This window comes from Brienomyrus brachyistius, chromosome 5 (genome assembly GCF_023856365.1).
Source record: "Brienomyrus brachyistius isolate T26 chromosome 5, BBRACH_0.4, whole genome shotgun sequence".
In the NCBI taxonomy this organism is placed as follows: Eukaryota; Metazoa; Chordata; class Actinopteri; order Osteoglossiformes; family Mormyridae; genus Brienomyrus; species Brienomyrus brachyistius.
The window spans coordinates 19,983,657-20,002,302 of record NC_064537.1 but is presented as its reverse complement, the minus strand read 5'-3'; the positions used below and the strand labels follow the sequence as shown (position 1 = coordinate 20,002,302).

Sequence of the window (18,646 nt, the reverse complement as noted above, 5' to 3'; positions counted from 1 at the left end):
AACAAATATTGGTCAGTAGAGATATATTAACCAATAAATCCTGCATCTCTACTCAAAAATGCACTTGAACCGATAGAACATCTGCACTTTACCTCAATAACGCACATATAAACATCGAGAGATTAATGAAAAGGTCTCGGCAAGCGATTCCCGAACATTGAAATACCCTGACTGTATCCCTACCTACTCGTCAAACATCTGGAAGCAGCTCCGCTGTGGAAGCGAACATGAGAGCAGGACCGGTCTAACTTACGGCAGGACGCGTAATAAACCCAGACAGCGAGTGCACGCCAGCTCCTGTCTGACAGGTGCATTTCATGCGGCTAAACCCACCGATCTATGAGTGTGCCACCTTTCAACAGTATTACTTCTGAGAGGAAATGTATGGCAACAAGCAGCAAAGTCCCATGTCGAAAATGAATGACAACCTTGATGTAAACGATAAAACTAGACTCAAAATCCTGCTTTTCTGACGTGACACAAGCTTGTAAACTTGCAATTTATACTGCACAACAACACTGAGACAAAAGATAAGCAGTGCAGAGCACCTTTCTGGCAGCTTTAGTGCACTTGAGAGGGAAGCCAAAAAGTAGCCAAATGCCTCATTCAGATGCAAAAAGAAGCCCTTCAGACTGCATAGCTTTGCCTCAAACCCAATTCTGCTGGCAGGCTGGCTACCCCCAGCCCCCCCGGGCCCCCTGGCGTCTCATGGTGCCACAGCAGAGCGACTGCACTAGTCACACAACACAGAGAGAGGTCCACATCACCGGCTGCAGCACTAACAGGCACAGGATGGAGGTAGGCAGCTTCAGGAAAGGCTCGCATTGGGAGGCTAGGGAAGGCTGAGGTGGGCTGGGGTCTATAAGGAGCAGCGCGGGGGTCTCTCTACCTGCAGAGCTGGGCCGACAGATCAAGTCCCCGAGATGATTCACATTCCGATCTGCTTCCCTGTTACCTTCAGCTACCAGGTAGCAACCAGGAAGTCTCAGGTTCAAATTGTGGGGATTAAGAGCTGATAATTTGTTGGACACTTGTTACATAACCAGAAGAACCTGCCCTCCCCACCCCCACACCCCAGGAAATCCAAAGTGCTGCCACACCATGTTATGGTTTCCCTCATCGTTTACCAATCTAATCGTTTCAAATCTTGTCCGATCAATAACAAACCCCTGCCTAAACAGCTGCTTTCCCGCTATCAGCATCACGTAACAGCAACATTTAAAAACGCTTAAATCGCAACTTACTGAAAAATCATGCCTCTTAATTAAACGCGTCGCCAGCAAAGGGGTAAAACGACAAACAGCCGCTGAAATCACCAACGCGAGACCCAGCCTCAAGAAAACACACTAGAGGAAGGGTGACTGCTGAATGTGCTCATCGAACCCTGATCTCCAGCGCAAAGGGGCAAAAAACACCACAGCAGAGTAACAAGACGGGATTAAATCTCTGTTGCCCCAAAAAGTTATTTTTCTTGAAAAATTTGAAAAGAGCCGTGAGAAGGAGCCGAGTCAGCAACCCGATTTGACGTCCAGAAAACCTGCGGTCACCGCCATGTGATAGCGACTCCAAAGAGAAACGGCAACCCGCCCAGCAGCTCCCCCGTCTACCTGAGCTCGCTGGCCGGCCACATCCCACACAGCCACGCCGCTGTAGGAACTGCCCTCCGCAAACACGGCCGCCTGCAGCCTCAAGATCGAGAAATCAGCATCATCTTCACGTACGTACTAAACATAACTAAACGACTGCAGCCGTTTAAGTTACACATTCCAACAGCGATACCACCCCCCACAGACCCACGTTACCCACATTTCCCACCAGTCAGTACTGTGCATTTCCTACATTTTCTGTTCCCATTAAGACTTCCCGTTGGCTTCCCAGCCTCACAGGGTTTAATACTCACGGGGTACAATGTAAGCAGGTCAGCCGTGCCCAGAAACACTCCTTACGCCGCAGAGCCCACTCAGACCCAGCCATACCAAGATCTACAGACTGAGCCAGCTACAAGAGTGACAGCTAACTAAACAGGGTATCATCCTCAAGGCACTCGTTTACCCTATGTGCACTACATTTACTGTGGTACGCATCAGCACCAGACAGAACTTGGTTCATTTTAGGTAACTAGTTAAGGTGACCACATGTCAGGGAGAGGGTTTGTAAACCACCATTTAAAATGTAAAAGACCTGGATTTCACTTAAGTACCGAGTTCTTGCTCTGTGCTGATTGGTCAGTCTCCTATAACCATACATGTGTCACTAATGTTGATGTGAAACAGCTGGTTAAACGGTCTTCCAGTCAAGGAAACAAACCAGTCACAGCACAAGAACAACTGAACTCTTCAGCCAGGCAACGGCAGCCTTTCAGTTTTAAAGCAGTTTTATGAATTACCTCAAAGCGTCCTCCCTGGCACTGATTATCTGGGCACCCTAGTAACTACTAAATGGGCAGTTCTGTCGGTCAATTCCCGCGAACAGTCACAGCCAGCTCCGTACAAATCCTAGACAATACATACCCATCAAGTAGAACCACGAAAGTTTAAGAAGAACATTTCACAATAATAAATCAATGAAATGTGACAGAGCAGCAGTAAACACAAAAGCAGCAGGTGCTGCAAGCTTCTCTCAGACGGGGGAAAAGTGCCCTCAGTCACTAAAGCAACCGAGATGTTTCAACAAAAGCGGGAATCTGCTGTTTGATGTGCAGAATAGCAAGGTCTCTGTTGAACTCATACACAAGTGCCGGATGATAAGCAATCATTTTAAATTACATTCAATTAGATTTGCATGGAATTCCTCTGGAAACAGTGGTATTAAACTATAAAGGTCATGCACTATACCATAAGTTACACTACCCACATTAAATATTAATGCCCAGTAATAGTATAAAAGAAAATTAGTTTGCTTTTGTAACATCCATGTGCATTACAAATGAAATCTTCTTGCTTCACAGGTGATGATAACCTTATGACTTTGTGGCCGAAAACAGTGTTTCCCAGCCCAGTCCCCGGGGAACCCCAGACAGTCCACGTTTTTGCTCCCTCCCAGCTCCCAGCCAATCAGGAACACCGAATACCTGGTACAGGTGCTCTGGGAGCTGGGAGGGAGCAAAAACGTGGACTGTCCGAGGTTCCCTGGGGACTGGGCTGGGAAACACTGGCCTAGAAACCTTACTTACCTTACCTTATAATACTACAAATATTGTTTTTCATTCAAAATTATCTGAGTTCTACAGTGGTTATTCAGTGTCTATCGAGACAAGTATCTTTAGGTAATGTTACAAGCATCAGCCAAGTTTTGCACACTGCATCTTTGCATGGGAATAATATTATAAAATATCTATGCAACTTTTTGACCATTATCCTGGTCAGAATCGTGAGGGTCTGGAGCCTATCAGTACAAGCAGTACAGGGCACGTGCCTGGTGTAAACCCTGAATATATTATTAAATACAAAATGTATTATTAGACCTAGGCAGATTCTGGTTGTACTGGTTTATCCACCAAGTTACAAAATTACTCTGTGCTAATACAATGAAGGCTCCCCTACTCTCTACTACCAAACCCTGGTAAATTTGCATTTTAGAAAGAATTAAATATCTGTACGTTTCTAGAACAATATCAATAAACATGCAGCTGAGGGTGCCCTAAATGGACACTAGCAAAATATCGATCGTATAACAACGTAAATCCTCCGTTTGTATGTCTGCACGAATGCGCCTGGTAAAGATCGACTGAATAACTAGATTTCTGCTTGGTGTATAGCATGTAGTCTTTAAAGGCAACCAACGCCTTCGGAAATTCGGTCACCTAAGCAATGGGAGTATTGGGGATTCAATCTTTCAGATCTCAATCTGAGAGAGTGAATTTTAATTGAAGTATTTATGCTGACTTCCAACATTGGCTTCTGTGAGAAGCTATTGACGGGATCGGGCGCGCCGCCGCCGCTGCTGCTGAGGGCCACCGAGACTTAGCGAGGCACATTTGTCCCGGGGCCTGAATACGTCGCTTTTAGAGCCGCAGCTGCACGCACAGCCCAGACCTTCAATGGCTGAGCAGCTCAAGACCCCACATCCCGGCAAGACACTGCGTCCATGCAAAAGCATTGACTTGTGTCCGGCTCATTAGACACACATCCAGCGTACCGCTGGCCATCTCGGGTTGCAGACGGGTGTCTGTTATGAATGGCCGGCTTGTATCCCCCCTAGTAGCTTCCAAGCAGTTGTAAATGTACAATATGAATCGGAGCGTGTGGCGCGATGTTGGGGTATACTGGGCCACAGGCAGCTAGTGTCTGGGTAGCTAGCTAAGTAGCTACATGGCAGTGCACGTCCCTTTGCAAATATTCGCAACAGATCTGCCAAATGCACGGTATTATTTGGTCCGATCGAAATCGGGAGTTATTGAAACCTGTCAGGATCCACACGTCTCGTTGTGCATGCACCATAACGCCTACGTGTGCGTCCACCTAGATTCTCATATGATCGCGTTCATTCCCTTTCCAGCCCGAACGCGTAACACTGGAAATAAGCAGCTAAGACAGCGGCTCCATGCGTGGCCTGTGCAGGGCGCCTTCCGTATGCAGCCAGCTATGTGGCGATCCCAGCGGGCGAGCGGGCGGGTACGTCCGCCCCCCTGCCCGTCTCCCCGGCTGCGGCTCCCGGACCCACCTCCTCTGCGTGCTTCCTCAGCGCCTTCTCCCGCTCGTACTGGGTGATCAGCTGCTCGTTGTCCTCCTTGAGCAGCTCCAGCTCCACTTCGTGCTCCTGGTTCACGGCGAACACCGAGTCCAGGTTCTCCAGCACAGCCACGACCAGAGGCATGAGCTCCTTCACCACGTCCTCGTCGTATTTGCCGATGAGGCGCTCGAACTCGCGGTAGATAGAGTTGGCCAGGCCCGACACTCTCTCGGACATCAGAGCCGACGTGCCCGGGTCGTCCTGGTATACAACTCCGTCCTCCAACTCCATTTTCTTCGCTTCCCCCCCACCTCTTAGGATCGGAAACTGCTATTTAAAAAAACCTGATCGGCGTCCTCCCCTCCACCAGTATCTGCACCTTAACCGAATATATGGAAACCCCAGATTCCCCCCGACGGTTTAATGAAAAATAAAGAGGTTCCGGAGAAGTTGCCGTCCCTCCCTTAAAGGGACCGTGCTCTCCTCCGCCGCTCTTCCCTTTTTCTCCCGACAGCTGACTTGTTGACCAGCCCGTCACGCCATGACGTCACACGGCAAAAACAGGAGTGAGGGAAGGGGGGGGGGCAAAGTCAGGTTACCCTGTTTAGTACCCAGATTGTCGCCTTTTCGGTCGCTTCCGTGACGATCGGGCAGATTGCCGACTAATTCTATTCATGCATTTTGCGGTGGGGCTCTAACGCGCGCGCTCTGACTAAACAGGCTTACTGGAGATGCTGTTTATTTTTACTGTCTCTTCATGGCAATGGAATTAGTCATAGAAATGTTAAAAGTTTCAAACATGAGACAGTACAGTCACGTAATGTTCCATTTATTTAACTTTATGTACATTGCTGTACACTGTACGCTTTGCTTGTCTCTGTAACTTTTCTATCTCGGTTAAGATATTAAGTTCATATAATAATGGTTTTGCCGACGCTTTTCTTTGCATTGTGTTTATTTGTCATCATATTAGACATTATAGCATTTGTACTGGTCAACAAATCAAGCTGATACAAGTGGATCCCATTGTTTCGTAACTTTGGTTGATGTGATCTGGGCTGCACTTGCACCAGATGAACCGGCAGATGATTACTGGTTAGGGCTAATCCTAAATATAATATATCGTAGTTCAACTGTTAAAAATTAATCTGTTTCACATTAGATGTAACTTATAAGTGGACTTTTTATATTAGTCTGATACATTTAGAATTCGCATTAATGGGTTCTGGGAAATATGCTATTTGAGTATTCTGTAAAAATGTGATTCAAAAATTGTTCATTACAACTGAAAGTTGTATGTGAACAGGGAAACTGTCAGTTTCCCTATTATCTTATATCTATAAATGAAAGGCATCAGCAAAGAGATATTACTGTACAACACAATGCACCATCCCGTTTCTTGCACTAATCATTCAGACTTATATAATTTAATGTATATTTTAATTAATAACAGAGGTGGAAATTTCAGAGATAAATAGAGATATTTGAATACCAGGAAGTTCTCTTTAAAACCAAACTATGGTGCCTAAACAGTCCAGGTACTTTTGTACAGTAGTTAAATAGCTTAATTATGCATAATCGTTTTTACACAAGTTCATGTGCGTGAGGTTTAAAGCGGTTAATCTTTATTGGAATACGTAGTACGCAAGACGTTCGGCTGCTCAGCACCAGAGTCATTAAGGCGATTTCTAAAGAGAAAAGCGCTGCCATTTACAATAACAATGAAGGCTTTTATTTTCCATTGTTCATCCCTCAGTCCGGAGTAGGATTCTTGGGTTTTCGATGGCGACCCCAAAAGGCCTGGCCAATACACAATGTCTTCTCTGTTTCATTCTCTGCTTATCCTCACGGTCGCCCTTCTTTGACCAATATAACGTGAAATGAGATAAATTCTGCGAGACAGCTTTGTGGAGGTGGGATGTATCTGCTCACCTCTCGTTGCCTGGTTAAATACTTCGACTGCGATGTCATCGATGTCCAGGAGATGGAGCTCTTTCGCTAAAGAATCGAGACTATCTGGTACCCTGTTCTTCCAAGTGGATACGCTGCTTTTCCGATCTGCTCGGACCATGTCGGTTTGCAGAAGTGCCAGGATTAATGACTAATTAATAATAATAATTAATAATAATTAATGGTTTTAATTTAGCGTAACGGTCACAATAATTTCCAGTTATATGAAGACAAATGTTCGGTTTTCCTAGAGAAATATTCACATTGCATTCACTCGTGGGATCCTATTTATTCTGAGATGCATTTTTATCCATTACTTCACAATTTGAAATGTTTCCAGCTACTACCACAAGTAATGATGCTGTATCTTTGCCAGAATCCCATAATTCACTCTATAAATAGTGTTCAGCTACTGTAAGATGAAGATGATCAAATTAGTATTTTTTTTTTTTTATCAAAATGCTAAATTTACAATACAGCCCAACCATCCATCCTCCTATTGCCTATTCAGTACAGGGTACAGGTAGGGGTAGACCTTGGTCCATCACCGGACACACATACATACACATAGCAACAGATTATGGGCATCTAGAGGAATCCCATGTGATATGCAGAGAAAATACAGGAAGAGAACAGGGGCAGGATTCAGCCTCACACCTGTAAGGCCAGAGCGCTGTCCAGAGTCGTCATGGCAATATGCATTTGTTTTTGGTCAATACAATTCTGATATCTGAGATGTTTAGCAGATACAAATGAAATGACATAGGCCTATTTATAGAAAAACGTTTTTTAAACCAGAACTATACTGTAGGACATAATTACGTTTAATTTCTTAATTTGTTGGCAGATCTAACATACGTTTTAACAGAGCTGCGATTCCACTGTGGAAAACCGCTGAAAAAAACTGGGATGTTTCTCGATATGCATACTTGACTGTAGTTGAATTCTCAGGTACCCATTTGACATCATCTTCTACTGCCGAAGTACAGTTCCAATGCTCAAGAATAACAGTACTGAAGGTGGTAAAAAACCCTGGATGTCGGTCTTGCCCCATCCCAAATGTCAAGGATACATCGGTTGCATGCTTTTCTATTGAGAAAAATCCCACGTTTCATTGTTCTAAGTTTGTTCTTGGCAGGCAAGTTCGCAAGATGAGTCTTGCCAAGAATACAAGTACGATCTTTGCATTCTTGGTATTGATAAACACCCCTGAACTCTGAGCTCCCACAGCAAAGACTGCGTCCTTAATCCCACCCCCAACAAGCAGTGGTCCCTTCACAAGGACACTTAGAGCCCTACATGTGGACATTATGGCAAAATCCTGGTCACTCGGATATCCAAACACTTGTCAGAGATCCAGCACGTTTGGCGTTAAAGTACAACCTCGGCACGTGAAGGATTCTAAACACGATGAGATCAGTATTGTTTCTGCAAAACTGGTTATGGGCGGCACGACGGACGGGGCCATGTGAATGTGGGGATGAGAGAGAGGAATGGGTACAAATTTAACAGACCAATGGAGAGGAAAAAGAGAGGTAGCCATTGCTGTAACAGCCTTCGTTGAACACGCAGGAAAGTGAAACGGTGGGGAGCGGTAGAGCCGGCTACTGGAATAATCAGGGTCTGGGCAAGCTGGGGAAAACCAGAACCCATTTTCAACTAACCACTAATAACAACGGTCATATGGTCAGCCGTCTTACTTTATCAAAGTACAGTAATGTACATACCTTATTACAACTCGGGGAGACCAACTTCGGCTTGAACATTGTGTTGATCAGTTGTAACATCTTCAACACACGCAGTTAGTGGATTCACAAGTTTGCTTTTTCTAATTTTAGTACAGATCAAGGAAATTATATCACAAATACTGGTTTGAGTTTTTGCATATATGCATCCATGCTACTTGCCACTGGCACAAGTGCATTTGATGTGCAATTTAACAGGTATGTTTTGTGAAGGTGACAGGCAAACTAGCTCTTGAATGGGTTGTGAAAAAAATAAATGCTAAAATCCATCCATCCATCCATTTTCTAAACCGCTTATCCTACTGCATCGCGGGGGGTCCGGAGCCTATCCCGGAAGCAATGGGCATGAGGCAGGGAACAACCCAGGATGGGGGGCCAGCCCATCGCAGCAAATGCTAAAATATAATCACATATATTTTTACGCTAAAAATAAACAAACATTTAGTTTAGCTAGAGTAGGGCATGCATGGTACGTCTGATTCCTCTAAAGTTCTACTGCTTGTTTGTGATTTATTTGTAAAACAATAAATTCAAAAATGGGGCTGGAATATGACCAGCTGCAACCATCTTGCAAGACCAGGGATTAAAGGATAAAGATAAGTAAACATAACGTTCTACTAGATTATCACTCAAACATGCACTAGAATTGATCACTAAGTCCCCTTAAGACGTGACACAAACTTTACACATACAGATTTAACCTCAATGTTCCAAAATACAAATACAATCCTTTAACTACCGAGAAAAATCTGTATCAGATAATTCGTGGCCCTTGAAACAGTATCCCTGCTAAATGGCATTCATAAAATGCTTATCAACAGCACATTTCCAAAAGATGTTTAACCCAGAGACAAAGTAATTAAATTATATCAAATGGTGCTGTACTTATATGTAAACAGTTTAAAAATGGAATACCTTGACTAATAGGTCTGTAGAATGCAAGGCAACAAAACTGCAGAATAAATAAAAATTTATATAAATAAAACAAACAAAAAAATGTACATTTCTACTAAAAGATGATTGGCCATTGAAAATTTCTTGCCTTGAGGTTTAATAGATTACATCCGTATAATTCATTTGCAGGACACAAAATGACCACCCTTCACATAATCGAATCTGAGTAATTGTTACCATTTGAAAAGCCCAGACCATTCATGCAAAAAAAAAAGAGTAAACATTTAAATAAAGCATCGTGCATCATTAATGCATTTCCAGGGAATATGGAATATGATTTTGTGGACGTTTGTCCACGGTGAAGCTTCAGCAGGTCTCAGTGAGCTGGTATTTTCTGAGCATTTTACTGCACGGATGTGCTATCCACCTCCATTATTTCTGTACAATATAAAATGCTCACACCGCAAAACACACTCACACAGAATAAGTACAAATTCGGCTCCATCGACATGCCTCCAAGTCCCAGGGCCGTAATAAAACCACAGTCGAAACTCATATAGCCGGAATGCAAACGCAGCAGTATTCATTGCAGTTAAGCAGAAAGTGTTTCAATCGTGGGATTGTTCACCCAAATCCACTCGTGAGAAAGGAAGGAAAGCGGACCCCCCCTCACAGAATCACGGCCATTAGACTGATGAGTGCGTTTGGAAGGGTGGTCAGGTCCGGGTAAGGGATTCATCTCTCCGCGAGGCTCTCCATTCACCGCACGTGGAAGGCGGAGACCGGTACAGCGGTCTGGCTCAGACCACATTGAGGTGGCTGTTGCTGTATGGAGACGGACAGAGGGGGACGGGCAGGTCCTGCGTCAGGCTGCGGAGGGCGCACAGCACCAGGTCGGGCATGTGGTGGGTGATCATGCGCGGGCTGATTAGGATGCTGCAGAAGGTCGTCTCGCTGGACCACTGGGCCCGGTAGCTGGGCTGCGAGAGGCACGATCTGGACAAGCAGCACACATGGCCGTAAGTACTGTGTAAAGTGCAGTAACACACAATAGCAAACAGCTTTGCTGAAGACCTGTCTTTATAATAATACCCCACCACTACTCCTTCAGTGTATGACTGTAACACATTTACATCGCCTAATCCCGCCAACCAATCCTGTCGTCCGATCACATCACCTGATCCATTCACCCAATCCAGCCACCCCATCCATTCGCCCAGTCCAGCCAACCAATCCCATCACCCATCCAGCTGTGTGTGAGCAGACCTGTGGGAGGGCCCCTCCTCTGTGATGTGGATGATGCGGCCTGGCAGGAAGAGGGGCAGGTGGGTGACGTGGCTGGGGGACTCCTCAGAGGCCAGGCTCTGGTCTGACAGCGACCGCTGCTGGAGCCTGTGTTCCCCAAGCAGCGGCTGTGTCAGCTGATCATCCCTGCAGCCCTCCAGCTCCGTGGGAAAGTCCTCCGGCTTGCCCCCAAACACCTCGTACCAGCAACCGCGTAGCAGGATCTGGTACTGAGGGAGTCAACAGGAGGGCGAGAATGAAATGTGGGCAGAGGCAGAGTACAGATAACTGGCTACAGTGCAAGAACATACTACAAATAAGATACACGGCCAATGGCTACTTACCAAACAATAGTGATTCTCCACCATAAAAGAATTATGTCATTAAATATACCGTATCATTAAAATAATCATTAATACTGTAAATGTGATGACCAAACACATGATAAAAAAAACACAGAAAACGTTCCCAGACGCCACGATGGTAAAGAGTTACAGGGTCCGGACATCTTCACCTTGGGCTTGTTGCAGTTGGAAACCATCTTCAGTATCCTGCCTTTCAAGTGCTCCATGTTTGGGATGCTCAGCCTGGGCAAAAAGCAGAGGAGAAACTCCGCATTGGGGCAGCTCAGGCATCTCCGTGCTTCAAAGATCAGCCAGTGCCCACTGGAGGTGATCCCAGCAAACCCCCCCCCCCACCACCCTGTCCTCTCAGTATAATTAATTCCACCATCCTCACCTGGGAACCAGGTCCTTCCCAAGCACCACAGAGACGACAAACTGTTTGGTGTAATCCGCAAGGGCTTTGCTGAAAAAAGGGGGGACATATTTACAGGATTAGTGCATAAAAGGCCATTAAAGCAGTAGATGACGTGACTGAAAATGCTCCGCTAAAGGTTCCACCTTAACAGCATATATGCATGACAGAAGAGTCACCTCAGCAGGCCCCCTGGTGGAGAGAAGGCATAGCAGCGCAGTGTGGGGTACATGCTGCGCAGTAGGATAGCCAGCACCGCTGCCGCTCCCGCACCCAGACTGTGGCCGGTAATCACCAGCTGGTATTCCTGTGTGGAGAGAAGGAACCTCACTTCCTGATGGTGCAGAACAATCTTCAGGTGCAGGAGAATCAAACTGATTCTGTACTGAAGACTTAAAACAGTGATGAAGCGCGGGACTCCACGATGCTACATTATACACACTACAGGGGAATGTATGCCATACATGCTGTGTTAGCGGCTTCAAAACAAGAATATGAAAAGCGCGCGAAGTCTCACAGGAGCAACGCTGATGGCCTGGGTCAAAATACCGTCGTTGATAAGTTTCTTGTAGATGTATTTTGCAGCCTGTGTAATTCCCTGCAGAATGGAGACAGACAAACGTACTCAGTGCAGTAAGTATATAAGACCAAACGGAATAAACCACTGCATTGTCATATGGGGGGTTCAATTAAAAGGAAAAAAGTCATAACAAGCCAATGAGAAAGTGTGAATGCTGGAGAGCTAACATGTAAATATTACTGAATTCCGAAAATGAAAATAATTCATTTGGAATGAAGAGCCATGTGACAGGCTCCACACACAAAGTTCTCCATAACGGCAAGGGTTGTAAAATTCTGGGAATTTTCCCATGAATTCCCATATATTCCCGTTAATTCCCATGGAAAGTTTCCAAAAATTCCAAAATTCCCCTGCTTAACTTCCCATGGAATGGAAAGTTTCTGCAAAATTCTCCTCCCCATTGCAACTCTTGGCAATACACTTCTCTTTGTGATGAATGCACCCACCTTGTGGGCGTAGCAGGTGCCGGTCACACCCTCGACTGGCAAGTCCTCACATTCGGCCGACAGGTCAGTCAGCGCGTCCTGAGCACACGGGGAGGTGTGGGCAGGGAAGACGGCAGAAGGCGGCACATTTCATGAGGGTCATGATGCTATTCTTTAATCTCAACTTATAGTTATATCTCAGACACATTGTATGTAGCAGCAAACCTCCACCTTATTTCACATCGCTACAGTACGCAGCGGCATTTATTCAACAGATGCTTTCATCCAAAATGGCATATATTTGACGGGGCAGCGTCAGCCAGTACATGAAGCGATTGGATAAAGGGCGACGTTCAAGGGCCCAATGGTGCAATCGTTACCAACCACAGGATTTGGGACAGCAACCTGCCAATCACGGCCACAGCATCTTAACCCGACAAGCCGCACATCCTTAAAAATGTTTTAATTATATTAAAAAAATTGAATCCTTAAAATTCCCTATAACTTTTTTCCCTAGGGAAACACATGTATGACTGTATCCAGTAACTTACAATAGTCTCTGTCCCCTGTAAAGTACCATCATTCGTCTGAGTCTCAGAGACAGCAGCTCGGTCACAGACTTGTCTCTAACCTTGAGCGACAGAGTCCCCCTCACGGCAACCAGAACCGCCTCCTTCTTGTGATCCAAAGCCACGTAGAATGGGATCTCGTAAACCTGAAGTCAAACAACAATGGAACAGTTTTTTTATTCACCATTTCAATATAAAAGCATCATTGACTGTACTGACAGTCCTAAGTAATTACTTACAACCCTGGTAACAGACTCCTAATTTTCAGTCTTACGACACTCCTAGCCAAAAAAATGGGGCCAAAGCTTAATGTTCTGCAATTAGAGTTTGGCCCATTTTTTTGTCCAGGAGTGTGCATGTCATGCAACGCACTCCTACTCTCCTTAATACAAAGTCGTGAAAGCATAGAGAAAAAGAGATGCACCAGAACAAACAGAATTTAGTTTATTATTAGAATATTAGCTAATTCATTCACATCACTCTTTCAGATGCCCTGATATGTGTCCCAGGACCTGGTTATGGAAGCTGATGTGGATGAAGTCTCTGTACTGGAGCCCAGTGCTCTGCAGAACGGAGGTGAAATGGCAGCCCAGATGGTCTCCTTCTATGGGGTCGAACTCCGAAGCCCGTCTGCGACAGCTGAAGCAACCCAATAAAACAGCGGAATCAGCCATAAGCGCGAAATATGGAACGTGCCATGCCACGCCCCGACACCCAGCGTAACCTACGGAAGGGCCCTCACCATTCCCTGGCGAGCTTGCAGGCACCAGTTAAAGGCTTCGAGTAGACGTACAGGGGCCAGCCGTACGCAGCGAACGCAAACTGCATGAAGTGGGTGGCCCCCTCCAGCTCCGTCTGCAAGTCTTCCCTCTGCAGGCAGAGACAGCTCCAGATGGCATTCGGTGGAATAATACGCGAATGTCAAGTCAGAAGGGACTGCTTGCATTTCAGGGACGTGTCCAGCCAAAAACGCAGCTGCAGTGCGAGACATTCACCTCTATTACATCCAACATGTATGTTTGCAAAATTGACTCTCAATTTATGTGAGAGTCACATTCTGGGAAGTTCAAGTTTCGACTTTTACTGCCGCGTTTGGTTGGAGGAGCACAGTGAAATTCTAATGCCACAGTTGCAGCGGAGGGGACAGGTGCAGAGGGGGGACAAGCAACAGTGCAATACAGGACAGACGGCAGTGCGATAAGAGACAAAACAGTGCAATATAAGTACAAGAAACACATGCACTGGAATTTCACCTATTAAACATTTTCATTGAAAATACACAATTTAAAGAAAGCAAAAAAAAAATACAATTTAGGAAGGACGGCATTACTCTAAAAGTGCATACTTCAACGACATAAAACACAAACCCATTGTTTATTAAATACTGCAGTCCCACACTGTCCAAATTTTTTATGTTAGGAAAACATGGGATTCACTTCAGATTTGAACTAAGCATTTACTTTTGATGTTTTTATCATGTAAGAGGAGCCCAGTGACTGGGCAGTGGAAGCTAAGCCCCACCTTCACCATCCACCCTCCAGTGGCATTCGCCTCATTACCGCCCAAGCCGCCCCCAGGACTCACTATGGGAGAAGAGGGGCTATGGGTCATCACTTCATCAGGGTCCCGGGTCCGTTCATTCTTATCCTGCTCTTGGTGAAGTAGAGTGAGTCCGGCGGCGATATCACTGGGGACCAGATCTGTGTCCTGTGCGGGAAAGTGACACGAAAAAGCACATGTTAGCCACACCGATACGGAATAAAACTGCTGCTTAAAAAAAGCAAACTTACAACACAAGAGCTCATCTCATTAAAGGTTAATCTGTCAGACTATATCACTGTACTGTCCACTGTCTACATCTTTTCTATAAATATATGAAAATGATACTTCTATATGTGCTACGATTAATTTGCTAACAGCCCATACCTAATGTACATTAAGGTTAACATGCATCCGATTCCACACATAGTCAGTAAACAAATCATTAATATTTCACTGCCTGGGCACAGCTAACATGGAGCTGAGAGACATCAGTGGCTGTTGTTGTTTTCTCTGGTATTAATGGTAAAACGGTTCGAGTTTATTTCATACTGCTATACAAGGATAATGCTAACCCACTGCTTTTTATATGGTGTGAGAGAATGAGCAGTCTTAATGTTGTCAGAGCAGTGTTGTAATTTACTGACAGATAGTAAGGACATGTGAAGGAAAGGTTATTTAGCGGCAGGTGTGGTGGGGATATTACAGAACACACTCCCAAAGAGATCACTGGACAGAAACGCAGACAGGACATCTAAGTAATAAAGTAGCATGAAGACACAATTCTTTGTATCAAAACCTATGTATACAATGCTAGCTGTACGAAAGCCAAGAACTATTCGTATTTGTTTGTTACACATTATTCCGTTCGCAGACGTCCTGCAGTTAAATATTAATTTATCTATCTCTAATGATAATTATTAAATTATAAGACTTCTAGATTAAACTTGTGGATTCTCTGCAGTGCATCATGCTAAACCAGGGGTGGCCAATCATATCCAGAAAGGGCTTTCGGGTTTGCGGGTTTCCGCTGCATCTCCCTAATTAGATTATTAATCAGAGGCTTGATTGGCTGAAGAGTCCTCACAGCTGGGTTTGAACAGCTGACCTAAAGGTTACCCCAGAAACCTGCGTACGCAGTGGCCCTTTGCAGATGAGACTGCCCACCCGTGTGCTAAAACGTACATAATGCAGACATTCCATCTTTCCCAGAAGAGCCGCAAATTATTCACAATGTCCCGGAAACCTGTCGCTCCCCTATCCAGTTGTGGTAAAATTAGCCAACAAGAAGTTTTACTGCTGCAACCTCTCCCCAAAGTTCACCTCCAATCTGTAGCCCCAATCAGCAAATTCTGCCCGCCCACCTGCCCCCAGTCAGCAATATATACACGGTATTACCATAATACCAGCCAAGCACTGGCCCGCACGCCCACCCCCCCGAATGCCCCTCATCTGCATCCCTAAAATCAATATCAAAAGGTGGGATGTCTGCATAATGCCATTCAGAAATGTCATTACATCCAGTGTGACCTCAGCTGAAGCAACAAGTGGCGCATTTTTGTCCTAATTTTTAAAAATAAATTACAAAATTAAGTCACACCACATGGCACCCAAACGGACTGCTAGTGGGAGTTTTACTTACACAAAAATGTTCTGAGAGCAGAAAAACAAAAAAGATTGGTTATCTCTCTGTACCAATAAGACTGTAGAACAGCTGGGTTCAAATAACTACAGGAGGTAGGACCAACCAATCAGATATCTTGGACCAGCCTCCTCTAGTACAGTAAAATTCCAGTGAGCGGATGGACACTGTCCTGTCTACTGACACCCGTGACAGGGAAGAGCACGCTGACCGAGAAGAAGCCGCTGAAGAGCTGGGCGAGGCTGGAGAAGGCCGCCCTGTTACTGTCGTCCTGGGGCAGGCAGCAGCAGAGCAGGCGCAGCCGGCACTCCCAGACTCGCACGGCCAGCGATCGCGCCGTGTGCAGCAGCTGCCTCGATCCGCTGCTCTCCAGGTCCCGCATCACTGGCTCAAAACTCGCCTCGGCCCTGGACCGCGTGCCACCCAGCGGATCGAACACAACGACCACTCCGATCGTTGTGAAAAACAGGATGACCCAGCTGTAAGAAGAGGAAGAGGTGGGCAGATATAGAAAGGGATAAAAAAAAATGAGAAAGCAAATTACGATTCAATAATCATTACAATACACCAATTTAATCTTTATCTATAAAACTGAAAAATGTTAAAAGTTATTAGGCTAATATTATTGTGGCAGGACAAGCTAAGTAGCTTAACTGAATGAACTGAATGCAATTAATCAAGTTGTGGCAATATTGTAGTGACACGCCTCCAGGGTGGCGGATTTTTATCTGATCCCATCGCTGAATACTCTTCCTGCGTTCGTAAGGGATTCTCCTCTCAGTCAAGTAAACTGGGGTCTCTAAACCATCTTATGTGAGGATGCCCTGTGAGCAACTGACCCCATCCGCAGTGTTCCCCTGTCGTACAGTCGGTATTTTCTGGAACATGGTGTGGATTACAGACTCAGCATGTGGTTATTGAAGGGGAGAGATCAATGAACCTGAGCTTTAATATGATGTCTCAAATGCCCATGTGACATCGTAGCCTGGCTCCACCCACCTGGCAATGACTGCACCAATCACTGCTGCAATTTCTGCTTCTCTACAGCCTTGACTGTCATCTGATACCCATATGGCACCAAGACATGCCCAAATGAGCTCGGGAAAACACAGCAGTACTCGCAAACAGAGAAGTGCGGGGATAGCTCGGCGAGGCCCCGAGTTTGTGATTGTCCCTAATCAAAAGATAAGAAAAAAAAATCATCAAACATTCATTGCAATAAAAGCAAATCTGCCATTCTAAAACATGCTCTGTTACTCTTTCAGGCATGTTATTTCAAAATTTTGCAATAATCAGCCACGCACTTCCAGCTGAATCGCAAATAAATTAGTATGACTTCCACCATAGTACGCCCCTGCAAAAAAATAAACGTTCAAACAGACTTACCCTGAGCACTGACATAAACAATTGCAATGAGTGATGAAATTATAGCGGCAAGCAGAACCAGTAGCACAACAAGGTATGTGTGTAGAAGAGATCCGCCAGGGCAATCAAACCGGCCCTTATGATTTGTGTAAAGAACCAGGGTACAAATCCACCTGCAATTAAAGAACGAGAGTAATGAGTACAAATACACGCTGTGATGATTAATACTGTATGAGCATGGGCATTATGGGGGGTTGTAACCCCCTAATTATTATATTGCCCCCTAAATGGATGGAAATCCCAACATCACCCGCCATGTTCAAACCAAAGTTACGCCCTTATGTATGAATCATGAATTGCGATTAACGAGACATCACAAATCAGAATATATGCATATTATTATATGTTTTTATATCGAGTATTGACCTTCTTGTAAGGTGACCACTACGACATACCTAAATTTAAGTACGACGTTCAAGAAAACAAAAACTAAAAGCAGATTTAAAAAAACATATTATATGAAAAGTGAATTGGTTATTACTTGTGAACTCACCAGATAACTCTAATAAACAGCTCGAAGGCGCCGGGGAACACCAGATCGTCGCTCGCAATACCCCACCGCCGGCCAAACACGACCATTCCCGGCATCCTGACTCACGATCCGCCGCCTATAGCCTTGTCACTAGCTGAACACTACAGGTAAACTTCGCCTCCCCTTATTCAATGACCAGCAATCAAATTAAACAACTGCAAGCGGCATCATGTAAGACGCAACACTTCCTTCATGATTTCACTGCCTATTGTGTCACATCGAACACAATTGTCCGGGAACATAGCTAATGGTGATTACGACATAGTCGCATTAGCAGTAAAATAGCACCGAATAACTTCACCGCGATTCTCAAGCGAATACAGGCAGCGTCGCGTGTAGCTAGCGTGTCAATCCATAATTTGGATAATCTTTCCAGCAGTTATCGCCAACATCGCGTCGGTACACAAAGAAACTAGTATAAGCAGCTAAGGACGGAGTCTCGCGTGTTGACAGCCCGATCGGAATATTTCAACATTTTTACTATTTACGGAACTGAAAATTCTTGAAAAACGAATGAATCCAGAAAAATTTCACAGCGATGTTATAATCATCTACGCCAGCCTACCCTGCCGGTACATAGCCCCCCCATTCCTGCCGTGTGTAACACTATCAAGTCTCCCCCGGGCCACGTGAC

General features: G+C 45.1%; 2 protein-coding genes across 2 annotated transcripts in view; both read right to left on the bottom strand.

Annotated features, from left to right (window-relative positions):
* Positions 1–5,205, bottom strand: part of spag9b (sperm associated antigen 9b) — a 54,319-nt gene extending 49,114 nt beyond the window's left edge. Inside the window, 1 exon segment of the mRNA XM_049013280.1 lies at positions 4,663–5,205. Coding sequence (XP_048869237.1) covers positions 4,663–4,962 — 300 coding nt within the window. The 5' untranslated portion in view covers positions 4,963–5,205.
* Positions 5,206–8,862: 3,657 nt separating this feature from the next.
* daglb (diacylglycerol lipase, beta) lies at positions 8,863–18,646 on the bottom strand. Its single transcript, XM_049014063.1, has 15 exons — positions 17,974–18,646; positions 17,442–17,593; positions 17,055–17,229; positions 16,267–16,534; positions 14,459–14,581; positions 13,617–13,744; positions 13,387–13,513; positions 12,937–13,020; positions 12,327–12,404; positions 11,818–11,898; positions 11,480–11,607; positions 11,283–11,351; positions 11,059–11,131; positions 10,527–10,774; positions 8,863–10,256 (listed from the first exon to the last, which is right to left on the bottom strand). Exons 1-15 carry the CDS (start codon positions 18,066–18,068, stop codon positions 10,061–10,063), a joined length of 2,025 nt encoding a protein of 674 aa, XP_048870020.1. The 5' UTR covers positions 18,069–18,646; the 3' UTR covers positions 8,863–10,060.

Excerpts from the sequence above, each read along its gene's own strand:
- daglb (XM_049014063.1), bottom strand. The coding sequence starts at position 18,068 with ATGCCGGGAATGGTCGTGTTTGGCCGGCGGTGGGGTATTGCGAGCGAC. Across the intron at positions 16,535-17,054 it reads ATTGGTGCAGTCATTGCCAG|CTGGGTCATCCTGTTTTTCA; the intron begins GTGGGTGGAGCC and ends CTCTTCTTACAG. Across the intron at positions 10,257-10,526 it reads GAGGAGGGGCCCTCCCACAG|ATCGTGCCTCTCGCAGCCCA; the intron begins GTCTGCTCACAC and ends CTGCTTGTCCAG.